This window comes from Hydra vulgaris, chromosome 08 (genome assembly GCF_038396675.1).
Source record: "Hydra vulgaris chromosome 08, alternate assembly HydraT2T_AEP".
Taxonomy (NCBI): domain Eukaryota; kingdom Metazoa; phylum Cnidaria; class Hydrozoa; order Anthoathecata; family Hydridae; genus Hydra; species Hydra vulgaris.
Window position 1 is genome coordinate 33396587 of NC_088927.1, and position 25375 is coordinate 33421961.

A 25375-nucleotide genomic window follows, 5' to 3' on the forward strand; every position below is an offset into this window, starting at 1 on the left:
ACTTTCCTAACTTAAAATAGCCAGTAAAAATGTGAATAAAGTGTTTTTTAGTAATAAGAATAAATTAAAAAAATAATTTGTTAAACATATCGAAAAATCTAAACTAAAGAATAACTGACATCGATTAAAAAATAGTTTTATTTTTATTTTTCAATGAATGAACTTGCTTGTTAATGACAGCGCTTTTTTTCAAAATAAAAAAAGAATTGCTTAACTAATTATGTTTTCTATGTGTCTAGCGTAATGTTTTAAATCTGAGCCCAAAATATAGGTGTTTTTTTTTTGATTTTTTTAAATTTTGATCTTTTGAACTTTTGGGTATTTTAAACCAATTAGGTATTCCGCATTATACGCGGTGCCATCAGGCTGGCTAACAACAAGACTTTTATTGTCTATTTTGGCTGTATTTTTACATTATTTGTAAACATAAAATCAAAAATTGGATAGAAGCATAAAGATGAACTTTTTGTTTAATAATATTAACTTCATTGAAAAAAAGAAAAAGTATTAAAAATATTTAAAATAATATTACTATCAAGTGAGTCTAAGAAAAGTTTGATTTAATGTTTTTATTTTAAGTATTTTATTTAGATTTTAAATAAAATGTTTGTCTCTCCGTTTTTTTATTTTAATTATTTTGTTTAGTATTTATAAAATGTTTTTTTTTTTTTTTTTTTTTTGCTGTTTTTGTTTTAATTTTTTTATCAAGAATTTTAATAAAATTATTTCATTTAGAAATTATTCAAAATATTCTTTATACTGTTTTTATTTCATTTTAAATAGCAAATAAAGAATAATTTTTAAAATCGTGCATAATTTTATAATTATTTAAAATTGCTTTAAATTTGATATTTAAGGCTTTAAAATGCCTTGAAATATCATATTTAAAGGGCTGCCCCTAAAAAAATAAGTTTTAATCATAAAAGGCAGTTTAAAATTTTAGTATTGCATGTAAGTATTGCATATAGACCATGCTAAGTTTTCGGTTTTTCCATAATTTTTATCCAATGTGTTAGAATTTTTTGTGAATTTCTCACATGAGGTGATTACAAAGAGTCTGTTAGTTCAGCTTTGTCTGCTCATAATAACTATAGGATCAAAGAGCTTCAAGATGCTCTATCCTGATGCCCTTCACAAAGCAAGGTGTATGAGTATACTGCTTTATATTCTAAAAATTGTGCTTCTGTCTGTGCAGATCAAAGAACATTTTCTAAGAGCTGAAATATCTTACTAGCAACCAAATAAGATAATTGGAATGATATATTGTGTTCACAGTTTCGGTTTATTTGTAGTGGTGGCTAGTTTTTCCTGTACCAGCTAGCGCACCAGGGAATGACTTAATTTTAGTGGAAAACATGGCAAAATTTGCTGAGCATAAAACAACTCAAGTTGATTATGCTCGCACGGCATTCATTCAGCACATTTGATACTTATCTGAGGAGTTAATTCTGTTTTCTCAGTTCTCATCTATGATAGCTGTAGAAACCAAAGAGGAAGTGAGGAAATCTATTCTTATCTTTGAAAATACTTCTGTAACAAAGAGAGTTATCTTTATTTATCTTCCTCCTACAATATTTTATGGTACTTCTCTAGTTAACCTTATTGGGTCAGAGTCATTTAGATTTTTAGCATTTTGGTATGCCCAATAAATTCCTCCATATTCCAATGCGTGATTGAATTATAAGGGCAGACTATAAAAAAATTAAACTGGTTGTCATCAAAATTTAGGTGGTAAATGAGACAGCAGAGTGTGGTGTTACACTTTCTAGTTGTAACTAGATGAAAAACACTTTCGAAATGTTCTCCAAGTAGTCGAATCTCATAGACAACAAATTCCAAATCAGCAAAAGTCATTTTGTGCACAAAAAGATAAATGGTTTCTAGTCCTGGAAAATGAGTAGTTTCATTTGGCACTATTATACCTTATTACACTCTCTGAAGAAACTTTTTCATATCATCTTCTACTCTATATGACTGTATTTAGTAAAAGAAATGTAATAAAAGAAACCAGCCTATTTCTTTTTCTGAGCCCTTTCATGGTATTAGAATGTAGCTCAAGGAATAGTAATGATTTTTGGACTAAAGTTCATATTATTAATTTGCAAAAAAAAATTTGCATATATCAATTTGATGTCTAAATACAATACCAAAATTATGAACAGTATTGTACGACAAAGTTGGGGTAACTGTCATATTTTAATATATATTTATTTACAATCATTTATATGTTTGTAGTCACATTTTATTTTTTTGTTTACAGGATTTATCAAACATTATTCAACTCTAAAAAAGGTGATGATTTTGCCAGTTTAATTAAAAAGTCTTCTAGCAAATCAACTATAAACTTTATAACAAAGAAACTTATAAGTTATCCTGTAATTTTACAGTTAAATATTCTAAAAGTTTTGGAAAGTGTTAATCCTGAGGTATGATTTTTATTTACTTTATATCACTTTATATCTTTATATATATATATATATATATATATATATATATATATATATATATATATATATATATATATATATATATATATATATATATATATATATATATATATATATATATATATATAAATATTGATATAATAGCATGGAAAATAAGAAATTGAAGGTGAGCAGTCAATTTGACTGGCTAACACATTAAATTGATGGTCAATTGTTTTTTTTCTTTGTTTAGATTTTTATCTTAGTAATTGTTTTTTATGACTGAGTTTTGAATATACAAAAATAACAAATAATGCTTAAAGATTAACAAGTTTGTATTGCTTTTAAAACAATAATTTTAGATAAAACCAATGCATTTTTAAATAAAAACGCAAATGACTAACATTCATATTACCTGCTAATGTTTAAAATGTTTGAAATAGTTTTTGCCAGCTAAAAATAGTTATAGTTATTAGTTATAAATAAAAACAGCAATAGTTTTCCATTAAATTAAAAAAGGAATTTTGAAGCCATCAAAGCAATTTTATTTATTTTTTTAAATTATTCAAAAGGTTTAAACTGAATATTTAATAAAAGAAATCGTTCTGTGAAATGCCACTATAACAGTTATTTATCTTACATAAAACAAAGTTTTACTAAAAATATATTTTCAAATATATGGCTTGTCTGATTCATTCATTAGTTTAAAAAAAAGTGCTAGCGCGCTATTGATGATTTTAAATTTATTTTAAAATTATTTATTTATTGCAATAATTTTGCAAATGGCAGGAAAAACTATAAGCAAATTAAATGTAAAGATAGAATGTAAAAAAAACAAAGTACAGTCGGAAGAGAAAATGTTCTTAGTTGCATACAACAATTTCAAATAATAACAAAATAAGAATTTCAATTTTGACGTTAAAGAAAAATAATTCACATCTTGTTTCTCTGCTTATTAAAATCATTTTAAAAACTGCTTATGTTAATTTGTTAACAATAATGTTGTTAACTCTCGTGCACAGCTATTTAAACTGAATACCTAATATAAAGAAGATGTTTTATGAAACACTATAAAAACTGCTGATGTTAAATAGCAAGTGACAGTAATGTTATTACCTCTCAAGCGCAGTTTTTTAAACGGAATACTTAATACTAAGAAGACAATTGTTTAATGAAACTATAAAAATTGTTTAACTACTATGAAAATTGCTGTTACATAAAACTAAATTTTCACTGAATATATATAATTTTTAAGAATCCTGTTATAATAAAAAAGCGCAAACGTGCAACTAAATTTATCTATAATTCATTTATTTATTGCAATTTGGGGCAAAATGTTATAATAAATTAATACAAAGATTTAAAAAGAAAAACAAAGTGAAAAGTACAGTTAAAATGTTCTTATTAGTAAACAATAAAACTATTTTGAACACATTTTCAAAACTAAAATGATTTTATAAAATTTTATTATATGCGTTTTTTAAATTATATCCTGATTATTTCTCAAACCTTGTTTTTCAAAACTCTGATTTTTTTTAACCGGTTAACCATGACCAGCAAGAAATCATTTTGGGAAGTCAAAATAGTCATTTCGGGCGGTTGTTGGCCATTGTTTGGCCATTATTTTCCACGCTGGTAATAATATGTAGTAGACTATAGAATTATAAAATAAAATATATTTTTAAGCAGTTAAAAATTTTTTTATTGTTGTTATCAAATATATATCGGCGGGAGGAGGAAAAAATCATAAGTGGAATTTTTATGGGAAACCCAAATAATTACACACAATTTAATTCAATAAAAATCAAAATAATCCCATATAATGTGTGTATTCGTTTATAAATTTTTTTAATTTTACAGTTGGTGTTTTAAAAAAAAGGATTTTGATTTTGACAAAAATTGCTAAGGTAAAAAAATATTGTTAGAAAATTATTAGGAGCAATCTGCAGGCAAAAATATATTTGGAAGTTATTAGGAGCAATCTGCAGGCAAAAATTTATTAGGAAGTTATTAGGAGCAATCTGCAAAAAAAAAAAGAATGTTTTCTGAAGAGAATTAAAATTTAAGATTAAATTTTTTTCTGTTTTCTTTCTGGTTTATCATGTCAATTAGGTTTATGGTTTTTAAGTAGATTAACTTTTTTTTAGAAAAATTAGGTTTTCAAAACAGTGTTTAAATATGTTTAAACCACTGGAGAGTTTAGAGGGAGATCACAAACTTTTTTTTTGCTTTTTAATTCTAAAGGTTAAATTTAGTTGTGTGTTTTATCATTGATATTTGATGGACCAACACAATTATCATATTTTTTAAAATAGGATTGCATTGACGACTATGTTGATGTTCTTACAATGATATTTCAGTCTGAGAAGCTCACTGACTGTCAAGCAGAGATTGTAAAAATAATTTTAAATAATGTTAAACCTAAATTGATCAATGAAAAAGAAAGCATTTTCGATTGTTTTTGTAAATGTTTGAATTCAAGTAATGAAGTACTGCAAGATATGGCTTGTGGAATGGTATGTTTATAAGTTGTTTTGAAAAAACTTTTTCTTATTATGACAATATTTTTACTTGCTATGTTATGTCAATGTTTTTCTTGTTATAATAATGTTAAAACTCAGTCTTTTTTTTGTTGTTGTTGTCATTGTTTTTTTGTTGTTGTTTTTTTTTTTAATTAAAAACTACACTTTCTATTTGTTAATGAAATGATATGGCTAGCATTGCAAATATTATGTTAATTAATTTTTAATTGTTTTCGTAAATAGTTAATTTATTCAAATGTTATGTTATCTAATCTTTGTTAGTTAATTTAAATATTATGTTATTTGATCTTTGTTAGGTTATTCAAATATTATGTTATTTAATCTTTGTTAGTTTATTTAAATGTTATGTTATTTGATCTTTGTTAGTTTACTTAAATATTATGTTATTTAATCTTTGTTAGGTTATTCAAATATTATGTTATTTGATCTTTGTTAGTTTGTTTAAATGTTATGTTATTTGATCTTTGTTAGTTTACTTAAATATTATCTTATTTAATCTTTGTTAGGTTATTCAAATATTATGTTATTTGATTTTTGTTAGTTTATTTAAATATTATGTTATTTTATCTTTGTTAGTTTACTTAAATGTTATGCTATTTGATCTTTGTTAGGTTATTCAAATATTATGTTATTTGATCTTTGTTAGTTTATTTAAATGTAATGTTATTTGATCTTTGTTAGTTTACTTAAATATTATCATATTTAATCTTTGTTAGGTTATTCAAATATTATGTTATTTGATCTTTGTTAGTTTATTCAAATGTTATGTTGTTTGATCTTTGTTAGTTTAAATTTATGCATTTCTAAAACAGTGGAAACAATCAAAATATTCTTAATCCTAAAACAGATTTTTGAATTTAAAAAAATTATAGAAACTTGTTAAAGCGACGTAAGAGTAAAACTATGGTCGTTTAACTTAAAAAAACAATGGTCTCTTAATTTATTTTAGGTTTTTTTTTTTTTACAAAAATATAATCAATAAATGGAATAATACTTTTGTGTACAATTTAGTTAAATGAGAGATTCTACAGTGAACTCAGTCCAGAAATTCGTCAGTTGCTGCTTAATGAACTTCTCAGAATAACTCTTTCTACTTCAAGTGTTACCACAGCAACAAAAATGCGAATTGTTTTAAAGTCTATCAATATTATTGCAACTGATATAAATGAACTTTTGGAGAAAATTTATCATGATTTGGGAAAAAAGTTTGTTAATTGTTATCTTAATCTTAATTAGTTTTTAAGTTAACTTTTTATTTATTTATTATTTTTATTTTATGTTGTTATTATTTTGTTTAGATTTATATTTATTAATTTTTTATGTGTTATTCATTGGTTATTATTTTTAAAAGTTTAAATACAAATTGCATTAAATTCATAGTTCATTTGAAATATTTTCAAGTTTTTGTTTAACATTTAAGAAGTATCCACCTCATAGATGAATAAAGTTTATTTATTTGATTAGGTAACATTGTAACAAATTTATTGTAATTGTATATAGTTGTAAAAAACATGGAAGCAAAATAGTACATTGCTCTCCAAATCAATTGCCAGGATGAAACTCACCTCACTCCTGATTTTTTTGCAATTAATCAATATGCATTAGTAAACACAATTTATGTTGTTAAAAAAATCTGAGCTAAAGTGCAAAATATTTTTAAAATTAAAACACATTTTTTGCTTTTTTTCTGGCAGAATTGAAATTATATACTTGTGTTGTTTGCTTGACAATTAAAGGTATCAGATTAATACCTCCCAGTATGCAAAAAGTTTAACAATACCTTTAATGAATTTACATATAATGGTTTTTATATATTTAATGAGTTTTTGTAGATAAAACACTTTAAAATGAAAAAAAAAAATTGATAAGTAATTTCCTACTAATATATATATATATATATATATATATATATATATATATATATATATATATATATATATATATATATATATATATATATATATATATATATATATATATATATATATATATATATATATATATATATATATATATATATGTATATGTATCTATATGTATATATATAAACTGGGGTAAGAGTAAATGGTTTAGCTTCAAATTCAAATATTTTTTAAAGAAAAAATATTTTATGTTAATTTTTTTCTTATTTTAAAGAGAATTTTTTACATTATATAAACATAAAAATTAAGAAAAAATATTTTAAAAATCTTTGAAAAAATTGATTTTTATGAAGAAAAAAAATGTCTACTTTTCCCTTTATTATTAAAGAAAAGTAAACTACTTAATTTTTAATAACAATTTTTTAAGATATTAGGAAAATTAAAACTAAATAAGGATATTAAGAAAATCAAACAAAATTATTTAAAAATAAAATGAAAACTAATCTTATTAATTATAGAAGTTAAGTTTACAAAAAACTATTTTAATCAAATATATGAAAAGAAACTATTTATTATTTTAAAAAAAGAGTTGTTTCATCGGCAGAAGCAGGTTTGCTGCATTTTTTCATGCAAAAAAACTCTTTACCAATTTTGTATTTTTTGGGTAAACACAATAGACAAACTCAATGATTGCAACTAAAAGCTTCACATTGGTACCGCATTTTATTTTATGTTGGCTTCTTCCCAAACTCTATGACACTTTTTGCACCTCTTGATGTCTTTGTCTTGTCTCGATTTTTTTGAACATTGCACTTGCTGAGTTTCATCTGAAGCTTCACTGAAGTGAATTTTGCGTTTATTTAATTGCTTTGACTTTTTGGCCTTATCGTTTTGCTTTAGTTTCTCCAGCACCTCAGATGTACTTATACACTGGCCTTTAACTCTCGGAATGCTGACTCTTTTAGGTTTTTTTTGCATGTCAATATGGTGGCTCTGTAAAACATTTTTCAAATTGCCTTCAAGTCTTTCTGTGAAGTGTTGCAACATTTGATATGTTTGAGCAGTAGTCACTTGTGTTGTTGCTAAATTTTGAAGTTGGCAAATTGTTGGAGTTTGATGCTGACTGATGTTAGATGATGATGATGATAGGCTGGGATGAGGATGATGAAGCAGGCTTCGTTGAGGATGATGAAACAGACTTGCATGAAGATAATGAAACAGGCTAAGTTGAGGATGATGAAGCAGGCTCAGATCACAATGATGAAACAGTCTGAGATGGTACTTGAAATGTTTGAGCAATTTGTAATTTTGATTGATCAATTTTGCTAATATTAAGTGGGAACAAACCAGTGAAATCCGGCGATTATTTGTGTTTGTGTAAATGCGTCACTGGAGCTAAAAAGTTTTGCTTGTAGTTAAATGAAGTTATCATTTTTTAAGTTGTTGAAATTTTTAGCTGCATAGAATTCTGTAAGTAACTTGCGCCAAACTCGTTTAATGTGACAATACACACCTACGTCTAACGATTGAAGTATGTGGGACAAATGAGCCAGTAAACATATCAGCCTGATGTTATTGTCAATGCAAATATGTGCAACCTTGTAAGTAACATGTGTGACGTGTCCATCCAAGAATAAAATGTGAATACCGGTAATTTGAAAAAATATTTAATTAGTTGATTAATTGATTAAACTACTCAATTTAAGTAGACCAAACTAATTACCTGGAATTAATTTAGTTGCCGGTATGAATACTTTAGTGAGCCATTGAATAAATAGGATACCGTTTTGCTTTCGTCATGCATATTTTAAATAAATTAAAACTAAGGATTATGGGATCGAAATGCGGACAAACAACACAAAAATGTATAACACTGCAACAAGTGCTATAGTTTTTCTCAATGAAAATGATATTTCTGGTGCAAAACTATTTAAAGATCCTTTAAATTGTAGCATGAACGAATTAAAACATTGGCTGGAATGTCGTGAGTAAAAAAAAGGTGGAAATAAAGAAGAACTTATTATGAGAGTACGAGGTATGATGAGCATAGAAATACCAATAACTCTAAAGTTGATGGAGGAAAATGGTATAATATTAAGGCATTAAAAACGAATAACGTAAATCATTTGTTAAATGTGTTTTCTAATTTATCTGAAGACAGTTGGATGAAGTTTCTTTCAAGAAACCTGCCTTCAAATTTCAATTATGGACATGTTTTTCATTTCATTGTTGAATCTATCAGAAACTCTTTTGTAGACAATCAAAATTTACAAGAAGAGCACTGTCAAACAGATTGCACTGATTCCGTTACTACTAAGCTGTTACGTAAAGGAAGAATGTTGCTTAACAGTGGGTTTGTTGTAAATGTTGGTGATAATTATGATGAAAAAGTTTTACTTATTATTTAAGGGGGCATGTTCACCATTCTATGAAGTCAGAAAAACCTTTATTTGTTTCTGTGGCTCTAAGTGAAGTGACAAGTGGATATGTCAATTATACAAACTGCAATTGCCGAGCTAGTGAGATTGGTAGATGTTGTCATGTTATAGCACTTCTTTTATTTTTAAGTGATCATGCCACCAAGAATGGTTCCATTGTTGAAAAACCTTGCACATCCCAACCTTGTAAATGGAATAAAGGAAAAAAACGAATGAAAAATCCTAATGCTCTTCATAAAGTTTCTTATCCATCAAATAAGAAGTCTAATATAAATAAACTTTATAATTGAGACCCTCGACCAGTTAATTTACGTAAGATTTCTACAGAATCTCTTTCAAAATTTGTCACCAATTTACAATTAGCTTCTTCAAATATCGGTAATCAATCTGTGGGAGACAATTATACAAATTCCTTATACCGATTTTATTTTAACCATTGATGATAGTATTTTTTACAAACAACTTACTAAAATTTTTTTGGATTGTTTAATTGTAAATAATAAATCTTTTCTTGAAAGAAGTTCAACTTGTGGAGAAATTCCTGGGACAGTTGGAGGCTCAATGGTTTCTTATTATGGCTTCAATTTCCAAAGATATTGTTGATATGGCTGAAAAAGTAAAATCTAAATGTTCTAAAGCATATTTATTTACTTGGCTGCAAAATAAGTTTTGGTTTCCTAAAAGTATAATGACGCTTGACATGAAATATGGTATTGATGAAGAATCCAAAGCTTTAGACAAATATTCATTTATTACCTCTTCAACTGTGGTCAAAAGTAGACTTTAGATTAACCAAAACTATGCTCATTTAGGTGCTACTCCTGATGGTTTAATTTATGACGAAGGTAAATTATGTGGAATTATAGAAATTAAATCCTTAAAAATTCTTAAAAATCAATCAGTAGCTGATTTAATAAAATGTTCTGAAAATGCAAAGATAAAAGAATTATTATAAAGACAGTGTTTTTTTATTGATAAGGATAAACTAGTTTTAAAAAGAACGCATTCATATTTTTTTCAAGTTCAGCAACAACTTCTTGTAACACAAGTTCAGTACTGTGATTTTGTCCTACATGCTTCTATTAGCGACCCTCATGTTGAAAGAATTTATTGTGACAAAGAACTGCAAAAGCGCATAACAACTTCGACTTCGTTTTTTTGGTTAAATATTTTAATTCCTGAGTATTTTATTATGAAAGTACCTCGAAGGCTGATGTCTTTTGTTCTTGAATAAATGTGGAAAAATAAGACTAGTTTTTATTATTCTTATTGTATTATTAACTGTTAAACTTGTAATTGTGTGAAATTAATAAGAAATTATAATTATTTTTGGGCCTCTGAAACACAGATGTTCATAATTTACCAACACCCTTTTAGCAAAATATTTCAAGTAAATTAGTAACTATTGTACTTATCATTAAGGTATTTCTTAAGCAATTTAGTTTACTTGAATATAATATTATTTTATCCAGTAATAGACTTAATAGTGATGTGGAAAATATCACTTTTAACACTTTTTTTGTGTATGATTTACCTCTCCCCAGGCCAAGAAACTTCAGTCAAGGAGTCGTTTTTTTGGTTAATTTTTAAACTTTTTTTATAATTGTAGTTTAATTGTGACCCGAACCTTAACGGATAAGGTTGATGCTTGAAGAAACAAGTTGACACAGTACTTCCGGGTATGTGAGCAGATTTGATCTCTGAACCTCTGGTCACGTATCTATAGACCCACCCACCAACCTCCCCTAGTCTGAAATAGTTATGCAATGACCCCCTACCACTATCGAGTTGTCTCCGTCCAATCATCTTAAAGACTTCAATTTATACATAAATATCTGAAAAGTAGTATAAGCTCATATTATTAGCCTCCAGTATATATTAAGCCTTTACGTTTCATTAGTATTACATAAGAAATAGCAGTGACGGTCAATATAGATATACGGGAAAAGAGGGCGAAGAATTACATGCTCCTGGAGCACAAATCCGATCAAGGGGTGGATATGTAACTGACATACCTACCCCAAAAGTAAAAGTGATATTATGGTATATCTATTACAATTGCTTTGAATTTATAATGGTGTGTATTGGGGAACGGTTTTTCACATCGCTACCTATGTCAATTTTTTGTTTCCAGGGTCAAATCAGAGCAAATTTTGACACAATATCTTCATGACACAAATATGAACACACTAAGGTTTTTGTTTCAAAATAAAAAAAATTCTAGATCTGCCTCTAAGGTGTGTGGCATCGTTACTTATCCATTGTAAAACCTCATTTTAAATCACTAACAATGCCACCCACCTCTGGGGCAGATCTAGAGTTTTTCTATATTTAATTTTGAAAGCAAATTTAGTGGCGGATTTAGTATAGGTGTGGGGAGGGGAGGTACCCCCTAGAACGGTCAAACAGCGCCCCCAAAAACATTCAAAACTATCTTATATGTATGTAATATGTATGATAAAAGTCACGTAAAGCCACAAAGTGTTTTAATCGTAAGTGCGATCTTTAAGAAAATAATTTCTGGGGTTTAAAATACCACACCCAACCCCGGTCGCCCCTATTCATTGACTTGGCCCCCCATCCCCGCGACACTATCCGCCACTGTTTGAAACAACAAATGTTTGGTTGTTCATATTTGCGTCATATTATTCATTGAGAACCTCATTTTAAATAAGCCCATTTAATTATCAATTTAATTATAAACTTGAAAAAAAAAATGCTTGGGATTGGCTGAATAGCATCTTAATTTTTTCAATTTATAGTGTTGTTCATTATTTTGCCAAATTATTCATTCTAAAATACCTTGATATCCAACTTTTTTTTATTTATTATCTCTCACATTTATCACGCATATTATATTTTTATCTATAATAATAATAAGCTATGTACAGGGTGTCTGCCAATATTTTAAGATGGATTTCCCTGACCTTTTCCTGATTCTCGACCTGTTTTCCCTGGGTTGGTTTAAAGCTACGAAAGCTCGACTTCAGAGAAAATCAACTAAAATTGGCTTAGAAAAATTCTTTCAAATGGAAATATAAATATTATTACAACCTACATTCAAAGTAGCATTAGAAGGCCATGAAAAAAAAATCTGCTGAATAAATTTTTACATTATGTATATGATATACAACTGACATAGGTCATGCAAGTTTGACAAATAACCATTTCTCCTGTTTTCGCCCTGATTTTTTGGGAGAAAACTGAATTCCCTGACTATTTCCTGTTTTCCCTGATCTGGTCGACACTATGTATGTATTACTTCTACTTTTTGGTTTATTTAATAACTTAGTAATTAAATTAAAAATTAACTTAAAAATTATTTAACAAATCAAGGAAAATATCCATCAGCTAAACAACGACGACAAAATCCCCAACTTATTAAAAAACAATTTTAAACTTAATTATATTACTTTCTTTTTAAATACCAAAGAAAGTACCAACCAAACAAAACTATTATAAGTTAAAACAGGAACAACAATTACTTAAACAAATACACACAAGGAACAACAGTTACTTAAACAAATACACACAAAAAAGCAAGTTAAAATTATTAAATACTAATTTGAATACAGTTTTCAGGGTTGAAATTTAGTGTTTATTCTTAAAACCTATGGAATAAGATGCAAAAATTAGTAAAAACATCCAAATGTATTTAATACGAAGATATTCAAACTCACAAACATTGTTGAAAGTTTACCAAGCATGATGCAACAAAGACTAATTGAGATGCTATTGGTGCTAAAGAATGAGACATTACTCTATTAAGTAGTCTAAACTTTTTCAAACGTTCATTAAACCGTTCAACATGAACTTACTTTATCCTAGTATTTGGTATCCAGGAGCTCTAAAAATATAAATAAGTGTTTGGACTACTAATTGGAAAAAAATTAAGACTATTAGGTTAGAGGAACAATAATTTTTTGAGCCCGGAGTCCTTAAGTATAATGGCGGCAAGGACTCCAGGACTCTGGGCTTAAAAATAAGAAGTTTTAAGTCATTAAATCTCATGAATTTTTTTCCTATAGCAGATCATAAATCAACAAACATGTTTAGAGCTTCTGGACACTACAGACTTGGAAAAAATAGAGATATAAAGTTGGAGTCCTTTTGGGACTCCGCATCCCTGATAAATATAGTTGCTTGCTTTTGTAGAAGCAAGTCTTGAATGGTAAATCCTTTATCAACAAGAAAGGAATCTTAAAAGTTAATAAGCTCCATAGTTCCACACTTTTGAAATAAAGCCACATCACTAATGCTACCCTCGTATAAATCCGATATAAATGATGCAGCACCATTTGGATTAATTCTAATGAGACATTTCATTGTGCAATTGCTTTTATATGAAGAATAAGTATTTCCTTGCTGCACATAATTCTCTGGTACCTCACACCTAAACTCTGTACAGTCAATGATGGCACGGATATTCTTAAATGGTCTAAATACTTTTGGAAGATTTCTTTCATAAACTTGTCTTTCAGGAAAAATTTGAAGCTCCTTAAAATGATAAAAAATGAACATTATCCATGTTGTGAAAATAGAAGTTTGCCTTTTACGAATATAAGTACGAGTCATTTTGTTTTATTTTTTAAATAAATAGCGAAGGCTGCCATATTTATTTATGTTTTAAATAATTAATAGCTATTAATTAGTTTAGCCGCGCTCATCTTAATGCATAAGTATGAGCAATCAGCATGTTTACTCTTCCCCTGAAAAACATTTATATTGGTTTTTTGCTCATAACTTTTTTTCCGGAACTAGCAACTTCAATTTGGAAAAGAGAATCTTGATCTTCATAAAGTTTTCTACAAAACAGCCTTTTTTGTTGAGTAAAATTAATTTTAGTTTTAGGAGTTTTGAAGTTGGTTTTTTAGAAAAAAAACTTTTTTTTTTACGAGGGTGAGAATTTTAATGTTTGCTGAGGCAAAATTAAATTTTTTTAAATTATTTTTACACCTTTTGATAGAGCACAAAATTCTCTACAAGACAGTGCCTCACATTTTATAAAGATTTTTTGTTTTAGCTTTCAATAAATGCAAAAGAAACAAAATTGCTAAACTGTTTACTTTTTTTTTTTCCTTTACTCTTTTTGTTTACCCCAGTTTACAATAAACTTTATATATCAATAAATCAATACATTTTTTTTAAATACCATTTTTATTAAATATCATTTTTCAAAATAGCTCTGTAGAAAGCTTAAACTATCTAATGTCTTGTCTCCTAATTGATATCTAATTTTAGTACAAATTAGTCCAGCTCCTGAAAATACTCTTTCAGGTTCAACACTTGTTGGACAATCATCATTTATATGATTGTATTCATTATAATGAGGTCATTTATAATGGTCAAAAACTATTTGAATGTACAACCCTCGTATATTTTCTTGTCAAAAGTACTTAAACCCTTTTTTTATATTTTCTTTTAGACCTTTTGTATTTCTTTTTTCTAAAACTTTTTATTCCTTTATACTTGTCCGTTTTTTTAAGAAAAAGATAAAGTTTTTCCTTCAGAGAAAAATCAGCATTTGGTTTAATAGTAATGAGGTCGTTATTTAAATCCAAATCTGATTCGTTTAGGTGTCTTTGATTACTCTCACCAGATTCCGCATGATTGTACAAAATATTTTCTACTATGTCAACAATAGTTTTAATAATTTCAGCTTTACTGCTGATATTAAAAATGCCATAATTGTCTTTAACAGAAATAATAACATTAAGGTCTGTTATATAGTGTAACATGTCTGAAAACTTCTTTCATTGATACAACTTAATACTTTAATACAACTTATTATTCATTTTTTGTGCAATACTTGAAAAAGTGTTTTGATTACTTAACTCGTCTAACATAAATTTCAATGCAAGATCGGCTACATATAAATTACCCTTTTCAGTGCAGAGTGTTTCAATGGCCAACCTAATAGATTGTAAGCTTGATATTATATTTGAATGTAATTTTACTTGAATTTCATTAAAATCAATGTCAATTTTTAGATCTATCAGACTTTTTTAGAACAGCATTTTTAAGTTTTAAAAATATTTCCAGCATGCCTAATAAACTGCTCCATCTAGTTTTACAGTCTAAAATTAAAAAAGTTTTTTTCCGACAGTTTCTTTAACATATTTTTGCAGTAGTTTATCATTTTTGGTTGGTGATTTTCTGAAAAATTTTACAACTTTCCGAATTTTTGTAACTAAAGAATTTAGCTCTGCGTTTTGTAGAACAAGTTGGGAAGTATCGATATCTTCATGCTCTACTTCAAAATTTTCAAGTTCAATTTCCGAATAATCAGAATCAGAATCAACATTAAGTAATGCATTACCATCATGTTCATTAACATCTTGTACATCTGTTGAACTAATATTATAAAGTACTTTTATGATTGCCAATTGTAGCCCATGTATGTTACATAACTGATGGTTTTTATTAAGTAACTTTACCCTTCTCTTGTTAACGGCAGCACCCTCTGATATTATGCACACAATTATTTGAAAAAGCTATATTAAACTTTTTAAGCTTCTTTTCAATTAGTTCAGCGCATACCTCAGCAGGTGCGGATCCATGAATCCGAGTCAATCTAAGGTTCCAAAATTTACCGTTTTTTTCATGATTAATAATATTTATATAGCGGCGGTTTTTATTTGATGTCAATTCATCTGCGGTAAGGCTATAAGCTTTTTTATTGAGCTTATTCTGAGAAATTTTCTTTACAACTTCTTTCCTTCTTTTATCAGCATAATCCATTACTTTTTTTGTGAATGGTTTTGGGCAATTTCGGTAACTCTATGTACCATTTTGTTTTTAGTAACATCTTTAAATCTTCAGATGTACAAAATTTATTGAAAGGAATGGCATCATCATCATCATCATCGTCTTGTGCAATCATTCTTGAAAGTACAGCTTCAAGAGATTCATCTCTTTTTTTGATAAAAGAAGTAATTTTCGATGCTATTGCAACTACCGGTTCTTTTGCGCATTCTTCTATATTTCTTTTTAACACATTAATTTTATGTTGACTCTTTTGACGGACATGTAAAACACTAGTACCTCCACCTTCTATTTTAATTCTTTTTGCGCGTTGTTTACATACCACTATATCTCTTGTTTCTGTACGATTATAGTAATTCTAAATTGAACTTTTATCCATTAAAAGGTCTTTAAAACAATTTTAAAAACCAAATTTAAAAAAATAATTTTCTTTAACGGTAAAAAGTTTGCAAAACAAGCCAACATCTATTTTAAACATTGTTAAATTAGAGTTGTTAAGTTTGCTCAAGCGTTAAGTTCAAACAAAAGAATGGTTTACACTTTTATATTTTTAATTTTTAATCTATTGACAAGTAAATAAATAATTTATTTAATATTTATAGTACGTTCTTTATTAGAAAAAAAAATTCAGCAATTAGGAATTAAAACGATCCTTACATAGAAAAAAGCTTGATTTATCGGTAAATTACAAAAATTTACCAGTAAAAAACTTGAACCAAATTTAGGTATTTACTGATAAACCGATAACCGGTATTACGATCCCTACCTTGAATCCACTCTTCTTCTTTTTAAATGGTTTTTTACAAGAACGCTCTACATTATCTTGAATTAATTTAACTGTAAGCACAGCAAAATTCAATTTTTTGTTATAAAATATTTTTCTTAAATTAAGAAATACGTTTCTTGTTTTAGATATCCTACCCTTTTATTTATTTTTAAAAACAAGAAATATATTTCTTGTTTTAAGAAATAAATTTTTTCAACAAGGGTCAGTAGATTTACAATTTTGTCGTGGGTTTTGATGAGTTGTTTGCAACTTTAAAAGATTTTAAAAGTATTGGAATTCATTGTATTTAAAAAGTCTGAGGAAGTCTCATCCATGGGCATTTTTTCAAACTATTACCTAGAATAATAAAAATTAACCAGTAGTCTGGTGGAGTATACAACTCAAGACCTAGTGGCTGGTCTTTATCAACAAAAACTACTTTCAGAAGGATTTCAGATTTGATTCTATCTGTTTTTACACCTTTTATTTTTAAATACAGAACTTTTTACCATTTTTATATTAGGATCTTGGTAAAAAGATGCTAACGCCAGCACCTAGCGCCTCTATGGTTTTACCATGATTTGAATTTTACCTCTGCAGCAGGCTCAATATACATCTGCCAATAGTCTTGTTAATCTTAAAAGTGTAAATTAAAAATAATGCAAGGTAGATAAAATAAGGTTTAAAATGACACAGCTTAAAACTTATTACATTTAATTTTGACAAGATAAAATCAATGTGCTGTTTCTATTGATTTCATTTTTATTATATTTCTACTGATTTTAAGAAAAGTCTGTCATTAGAAAAAAAAAATTGGTTTAAAGTTATTTTCTTTGTATTTTGCGTCTGTTTTAAACCATTTTGCAAACCATTGTTTTTAAACAATTTGTTACTTTATGGCATAAATTATTCTTAAATAATAAGACAAAAATATGAAAACATATGAAATTAAGTTTTAGTTTAAATTGCAGAATCAGAAAAGTCGTAGGTCAAAAACCGCGATGCCCTGGAGAGAAATGTAGTCAACCATTCTATTGATCTCTTTAAGTATTTTATTACTTAAAATAAAAACCTGCCTCATTTTAGAAAAATGCAATTTGAGTTTCAAGAAATTCAAGGCGTGTGAAACAGCTCCATATTTGTTAATTTTCACTTAATGGTCTGATTTTTCTGAGCCATCACACAGAGCTCATTCTGAAGTGCGTTTAACATCACCTTCAGGTTAATCTGTCAAAAATAGTATTAATAAAGAGACAACGTTACTTATTCCTGAAACTCCTAAAGCAGTTTCTCCAGAAACTGTGTGACCTTACCCAAAAGCAGCACTAAGAAGGATACATTTGACGAGACGAAGAAAAAGGAAAGCTGCTATTCTAACAGATACTCCAGAAAGAAATATATTAAAACAGCAGCAAAATAATCAAACAAAAAAACTAAGATGACAAAAAAAGACAAGTGCAGAACACGATTATGCTTGTCTTGTATCTTGGGAAACTTATTCGGAAAGTCTACCAGAAAAAAAATTGGATCCAGTGTCAAGGTTGCAATCAATGGTCTCATTCAAAATGTGATTCACATTCTGGTCAAAACTATATTTGTATTAACTGCAAAATTAAAATTTTTAAAACAATTTTAAACAATATTTGTATTGACTGCAAAATGAAAATTGAAGACTAACATTAAGTTATTATTTTATCATAATATTAACAAGTTTTGTTTAAAAATGTGTTTACAAAGTTGAGTTGAGTTTTAAGATTGAAAAGTTTTTTTTTGTCTCAAAATTATTAGTTTCTATATTCATATCTTAAATAATTTGTTAAAATTGAAAGTATATATTTAATTTATAAGGAAGCTTTGTTTTGGTTTTATAACAGAGTTAATAGTTGTCACAGAAATACATTCATTTTTATTGCACAACTTAGCTCGCTGGGGTAGGTTGAGCAGCCTTATAAACTTTAAACTATATTTTCTAAAACAAATTGAAAAAAGTTTTTTTGTCCATTTTTTAGCAGATCAAATTATCTTTTTAATAGTGAAAAAACTATATTAATCCGATGTGCTGTTCAAGCGATCTGTTAGATTTAGTAAAAATTGCCCAACTAGCCCCGTCCTACCCTACTTTAATATATTATTCACTTTACCTGTGGAATTTTTAATTGTAGTAATAATTTTTTAAATGCCTGAATTCTATTGCAATAAAAAAATATAACAAATTTATAATTAATAAATTATAAAACATATTTTATAAGCAATAAAAACTTTTATAGCTCTTTGTCAAATTTTCTATCAAATAAGTAATGTTGTTAATAAATAAATTGATAGCTAGTGTGATTCTTCCATTTTTCTATTGTTGTAAATTTAATTTATTTTAATGAATATTAATAATTTTGTCTAATTTAATTTTGCTCACATGTCTAATCTCACTTCTTTTAGTGAAACAATAACCTACAAGGAAGTTTGTTTTAAAAATTTGGTTTATGATCTTTAAGTGTTACAAAAGACAGTTATCCAACAAATGGATAACTGAAATGTTTATCAAAAAATGTGGTATATGAATGTGTTGTTTCCTCTAAGAATGTACCTGATAAACAATATATTGGCTTAAAAGAGGGTGAATTGAAAAAAAACGTTTTGCCAACCATAAACAATCCTTTTAAAATAAAAAGTATTCAAAAGACACCATGCTGTCTTTTGAAAATAAATGTTGTTACAAAGGGGCTGTCCATAAAGGATGCCACCATTTTTTAGACAATTTTTCGACCTCCTCCCCTCCCTCCTTTATCACCAGATGTCCTTTTTTCCTATACACCCCTTAAAAAGGATGTCATAAATTTGTTTATCCCCCCTCCCTCTTTATTTTTTAAAACAAAATTTATTCCTAATTTAAGCATTTTTGTTGGAATTTTTCACATGAATTACATTTTTCTGTGTTTGCATATCATTCAATAGCTTATTGGGTATTTCCACATTTGTTTAAGTTGTTTGTTCTTGTAATCCTCCCTGAAAAAAAATTTTTTTTTTATAACTCATTCTATATATTAAATTTAATCAAAGTGTGTCATGGGAACTTACCTCACTAATCATCCCTCCAAGGATTTTTTAAATAATTGTCAATTGATATGATTGGAATAGGGCAGTCCGATTTGACTGAAATAGTCGTATCATTTGGAATGTTAAGACCTTTTGTTTCAATTTCGTTCTCATCGAGCCATTCAGCAAAAGCGGGGTTCTTTTAGACTGCAATTATGGCCATTAACTCTCTTTTGCATTTGGCGGCAACGCAAAAAGGTCTAACTTGCAAAAGGGTATTCCATATTCTAACACAAGTAGCCATTTGGTTAATAAAAATGGAAGAAGTAATGCTGACATGCTATTTTAACACGACTTGGAAGGTAAAGTAGAATTTACAATTCTTACAGATTCTCCGAGATAAACTTGATTGCACATTTGAGGGACAAAATGGATTGTAAGGAAGAAGTTTGAAGGATTTCAATGATCAAGGAATGGTGCTCTGAATATTGGAGGCGATAAGAAAAAATATAGAAGGAAAACAATTTTTGCTGGTGATGTCTGAAACGGCTACAGTTTTCAAGCCATCTGGCGGATTGGAATAGGTGGAAGCAGAAATCAACTTGGAACAACATGGCAATAAGACCTCCCTTTCTTTGAAAAGGAGCTTTTATTTCCATAAGTCTTCCATAAATCTTCAATAAGTGATGACGAGCATCAAGCTCCGTCTTAATTATCAGACCTGAAAAGATTGAACCATAGATCTTTCCAGTAAAATCAAAGTTCTGTTTCTCCAAAAGAAGATCCGCTGTCCTACCTTAATTATAAGTCGCAATGCAGATAGTTAGTTCATTAATTTTTTAAGTCTTGCTATATATGCGTGTGTGTGTGTGTATATATATATATATATATATATATATATATATATATATATATATATATATATATATATATATATATATATATATATATATATATGTATATATATATATAGTATTTTGATAGAGAGTTGATATTAAAAATGAATTTGAATTTAGAATCTATATGAGTTCCATAATGATCATAAGAGAAAATCAATCCTGCTAAATCAACATTGAATACAACCACTGGTTTGACCAACTTGGTCAAAAGGTCTTTTGTAATGGAATCAAACTATGGCAGAGTCAAAAATTGTTTAATGTCCAATTTGTGAGCATATGCTGTCGATGATAAATGCTTTCCAGATCAAACAGTATTATAAGTGGAACCAAAAAAAGAAACCGCATCAGATTTTCCAAGCCCATCTGTTTTTATTTCAATACCTGGGAGATTGGATTAGCATATGCTTTGCGAAGATGATCCAAACATGATCAGGAAGAGAAACTAGATATGCATTAATATAGAAGCTTGTTTGTTAGCAGCGGTGATTCCAATTGAGATCCGAGCTTTATTGTCTTGGCTTATAAAACACACATCCTTGGGGCCTAAAAAAGAGCAAACTTCTTCCACATTCCTTATAGTTGCTGCACAAAATGGATCATCCACGTGACTTAAATGAAGACTGTTTTGGGCTCGCATCAACTTGATTGCATATCTTTTCGAGCTCAGCACGAAGCTCATCCAACGATTTGAGGCTCTTTATAAAATAATTAAAAAATTATAAATGGATAAGTTTAGAGGCTAAAAAGTTATATTTAGGCAATTTATAGTCCAATAAAAAATTTTATTACCTAAAGTTTTACTCTCACCCTATATACTTCAGATTGCCTTTTTCATAGGCAGAAGAGTTAAGCAAGTTGAATGATGACGCGCTATAGCTCAGATTATTTTACTTCAATAGTAGAGCAACCAATTCTGTCACGGACATGCATATAATTAATTGTAATGTATTCAAAATATATATATATATATATATACATACATATATACATACATATATATATATATATATATATATATATATATATATATATATATATATATATATATATATATACACATACATACACGACATATAGGGTAGACCTGGGCAATTTCGCCACAAGGTCAATTTTGCCATTTTTAATATTTCAAGAAAAATTATTAATTATTAAGATGGTTATTATTTTATTTGATTAATTTTTATTATTTTAAAATTATCTTATAACTATTGATTGATCATAGTTGTCACCTAATTTGATTGGTTGTTGTAAATTTTAAATAAGATTTATTATTTTATATTATTAATTGATATTATGGTGTAACACTTGCTCCAAGTAGCATTCTTGTTAATTTTGCTTCATAAATTAGTTAAAATTATTTAACTGGCATTCGTCTTATATATTTTAAATAGGTTTTTCTCCAAGTAGAATATTGTGGGGTGATTTCGCCACAGAATTTTAAATAGTCCTACAGTTTAAAAAAAATATATAATGTACAATATTTTTGCTTTCTAAACAATATTTAATATTAATATTTATTATATAAACAATTTTATAAAATAATTGGACATGAATCAGGAAAGAAATTAAGATGCGAGTTTATGGAAAGAAATTAAGATGCAAGTCAAGGAGATGAATTTTGAGGGAAATGTTGCATCTCATATCTCTATAGGCATTTATGCAATTTTTAACCACATCTTCAATATTTTCAGACTTGTTATTTCCAAGAAAATTAGCAACGACGGATTTAAATGCCAGCCATGTATTTTTTTCAATTCCACTAAGTAAATTTTCAAAGTGGATGTCAGTAAATCTTTTTATTTGAGGACCTATAAATATACCTTCTTTCACCTTAGTGTCACTCAATTCAGGATGTTAAATAAGTACATAAACGACTCTGAGTCATTGTGTAGCCTTAAAAAATTTTTTCATAAGTCCTAATTTTATATGAAGTGTTGGCATGATTATTTCATCACGTTCAACTAATGGCAATCGAAGGACATTTTTGTTTCCTGGCTGCATTCTATCTCTGATTGGCCAATCCTTCTTTACATAGTGTTGCTTTCTATCTCTACTTTCCCATTCACATATAAAACGACAATACTTTGTGTTGCCTGTTTGCATTTCCATGAGAATTGTAATTACTTTTAAATCACCACATATTCTTCAGTTATATTTACCATAATCAATTTTATTTAATAACAGCGACATTGTATCATATGTTTCATTTAGATTTGCAGAATATGCAATTTGGTACAGACGCATATATAAATATATATATATATATATATATATATATATATATATATATATATATATATATATATATATATATATATGTATATGTATATGTATATATATGTATATGTATGTATGTATATATTCGTTGTGAAGCAATACTGCTTTTAAACTGCTCTTTGATGAATCAACAAATAATCTCCATAATTCTATATTAAGTTCAATGCCAAGGTTTCTCATAAGATTCTCAATATCCGTGCAATAACATATATTCTCATTAACTGAAAAAAAAATTTTTTTTTTTTTCAGTTAATGAGAATATATGTTATTACCAATTCTTTGTGGCAGTTTCGAAATTTAGAAATTCATGTATCTGGTTCCAATAAATTAAATTCTTGTAGTTGAGATCCAAGTAATTCAGCTTGGCCTTTTGTCAGCTCCAAGTCTCGCACAAGATCGCAAATTTCCGCATTATTAATTAAATGGGTGTTTTCGTCATGCTTGTTTTAATCAGAGTCTGAGCTACTGGCAGAAGATGCAATTTAAAATTCATCTAACATTTCTACATTGATATTATATTCAGTAGAAGTAGCAGGTATTGGCAAAGTGGCAGGATTATGAAGTATTGGCTTTGAAACTGATGCCACTTCAGGATATTTAACAGACAATCAAGTTTTATATGAAAATCTAGCAATATTGACAGAACAGAAATAACAATCTGTAGTATGGTTGCTAGACTCACTATATCATTGGAACGCCAAACGAAAAATGATTGTTCTTTTTTGCTTTTTTAATCCAACCACGCAAGTTGCATGCACATGCTGAGCAGATAAAATTTGGTGCCCAAGCCTTATCCAAATCTACTTTTGAATCAAAATATAATTCATATGTTTTTTTAGAAATGGTGTAAGCATTTTCCGATGAGATTTGTCTGTTAGATAGCCGCAGACATAGCATAACATGTCTTTTGAGTTAATACAGCCTCTGAAAGCCATGATATTAACTTACAATTTAATTTAAATTTAAATAATGATTAAACTATGTAAACCTTTTTAGAATAAATTAAAAAAATAAAATACAACAAAAAATAGAAATATATATTTCTATGCTTAGTAAAAATATAGAAAATACCATTTTACAAATATCTCAAAAACTTGATGTGATACAAAAAAATGGTTTTCAGATTTGAAACAGCGCTAAAAACTACATTAGAATATATAAACAACAGATTTTCACATCTTGTTTATCAGTGTTGTTTTTAAACTTCAATGTCTTTAATTTTTAAAAAAAAAACAGTAAATGTAACTTATCTATTAAATCAAATTTTTTAAGTTATAATTAATGATTTAAAATGAATATTTTTTTTTAATCGATAAAATTTAATATACTTTTTTAATCATAGTTTTCAGAAATCAGAGTTTACTGTAATTAACTCTTTAATTTAAGAGGCTTTTAAAGAATTTTTAAAGTTATTAACCTTTAGTAAAAGTTAAATGAACAGATTTGCTAATATTTAAATTAAAATAAAACTAAATACATTTATTAAATGCTTATGTTTTGTTATCGAATAGTTATTGTCTATATAATATATTATATTATATATACCCAATAGCTATACGAGTACAAGGTGTAAGCATAATTACTATTTAACGTATCTTGGTCATTAATTTATCCTTATTTGTAATTAATTTTCAATTTTCTATTAATGATTATTTTAAACTACTTTGTCCTTAGTAACTAAAAATATTATTTAATAATTGTTTAAAGTTTAAATCATTTAATAACATTAATAAATTTATTAATAATAATAATAATAAAATAACATTAATAATAATAAAATCTAAAGTTAAAATTACTAGAATATAGTTACGTTGAAAATACTTTAGACAATTTTCAAATAGCGAAGTATGTTCTGGAGTAACTAAATGTTCTGGGATAACTCTAAATGTCCTAGGGTAAAAATATTCTGGGGTAACACTAATGAGTTTTTTATATATATATATATATATATATATATATATATATATATATATATATATATATATATATATATATATATACACACACACACACACACATATATATATGATAATTTTTAAGATTGCATAATTTTGTTATAAAATCCATTTAAAAAGTTATATTAAAAATACTTTCAGGCAAAATATGACAGAAGAATCAACTGATGTATTAACAAAATCTTGGTCTTGGAGACAACTTGTTGAATTATTAGAATCAATCTCATGTAAAAATAAAATTGACCAACCTGAGGTTTTAATCACACCTTTATTTAATATTTTTAACAAGTTAGTATTTTTTTATTACAAAGTTATCGTTTATTTATAATTGTGAATAATTTTTTTTTCTAATCAACATAAAACATTTAACATTTTATTTTATAATTTAATGTTTTTATTTTAGTTATTATTATT

At 27.2% G+C, this 25375-nt stretch overlaps 1 protein-coding gene across 1 annotated transcript in view; it reads left to right on the forward strand.

The window, feature by feature from the left end:
* LOC100209945 (HEAT repeat-containing protein 1) overlaps positions 1-25375 on the forward strand; it is an 88088-nt gene that overhangs the window by 42887 nt on the left and 19826 nt on the right. Inside the window, exons 9-12 of the mRNA XM_065803477.1 lie at positions 2261-2426; positions 4742-4942; positions 5981-6174; positions 25103-25249. Of these exons, the coding sequence (XP_065659549.1) occupies positions 2261-2426; positions 4742-4942; positions 5981-6174; positions 25103-25249 (708 nt within the window). The remainder of the gene's footprint in view (positions 1-2260; positions 2427-4741; positions 4943-5980; positions 6175-25102; positions 25250-25375) is intronic.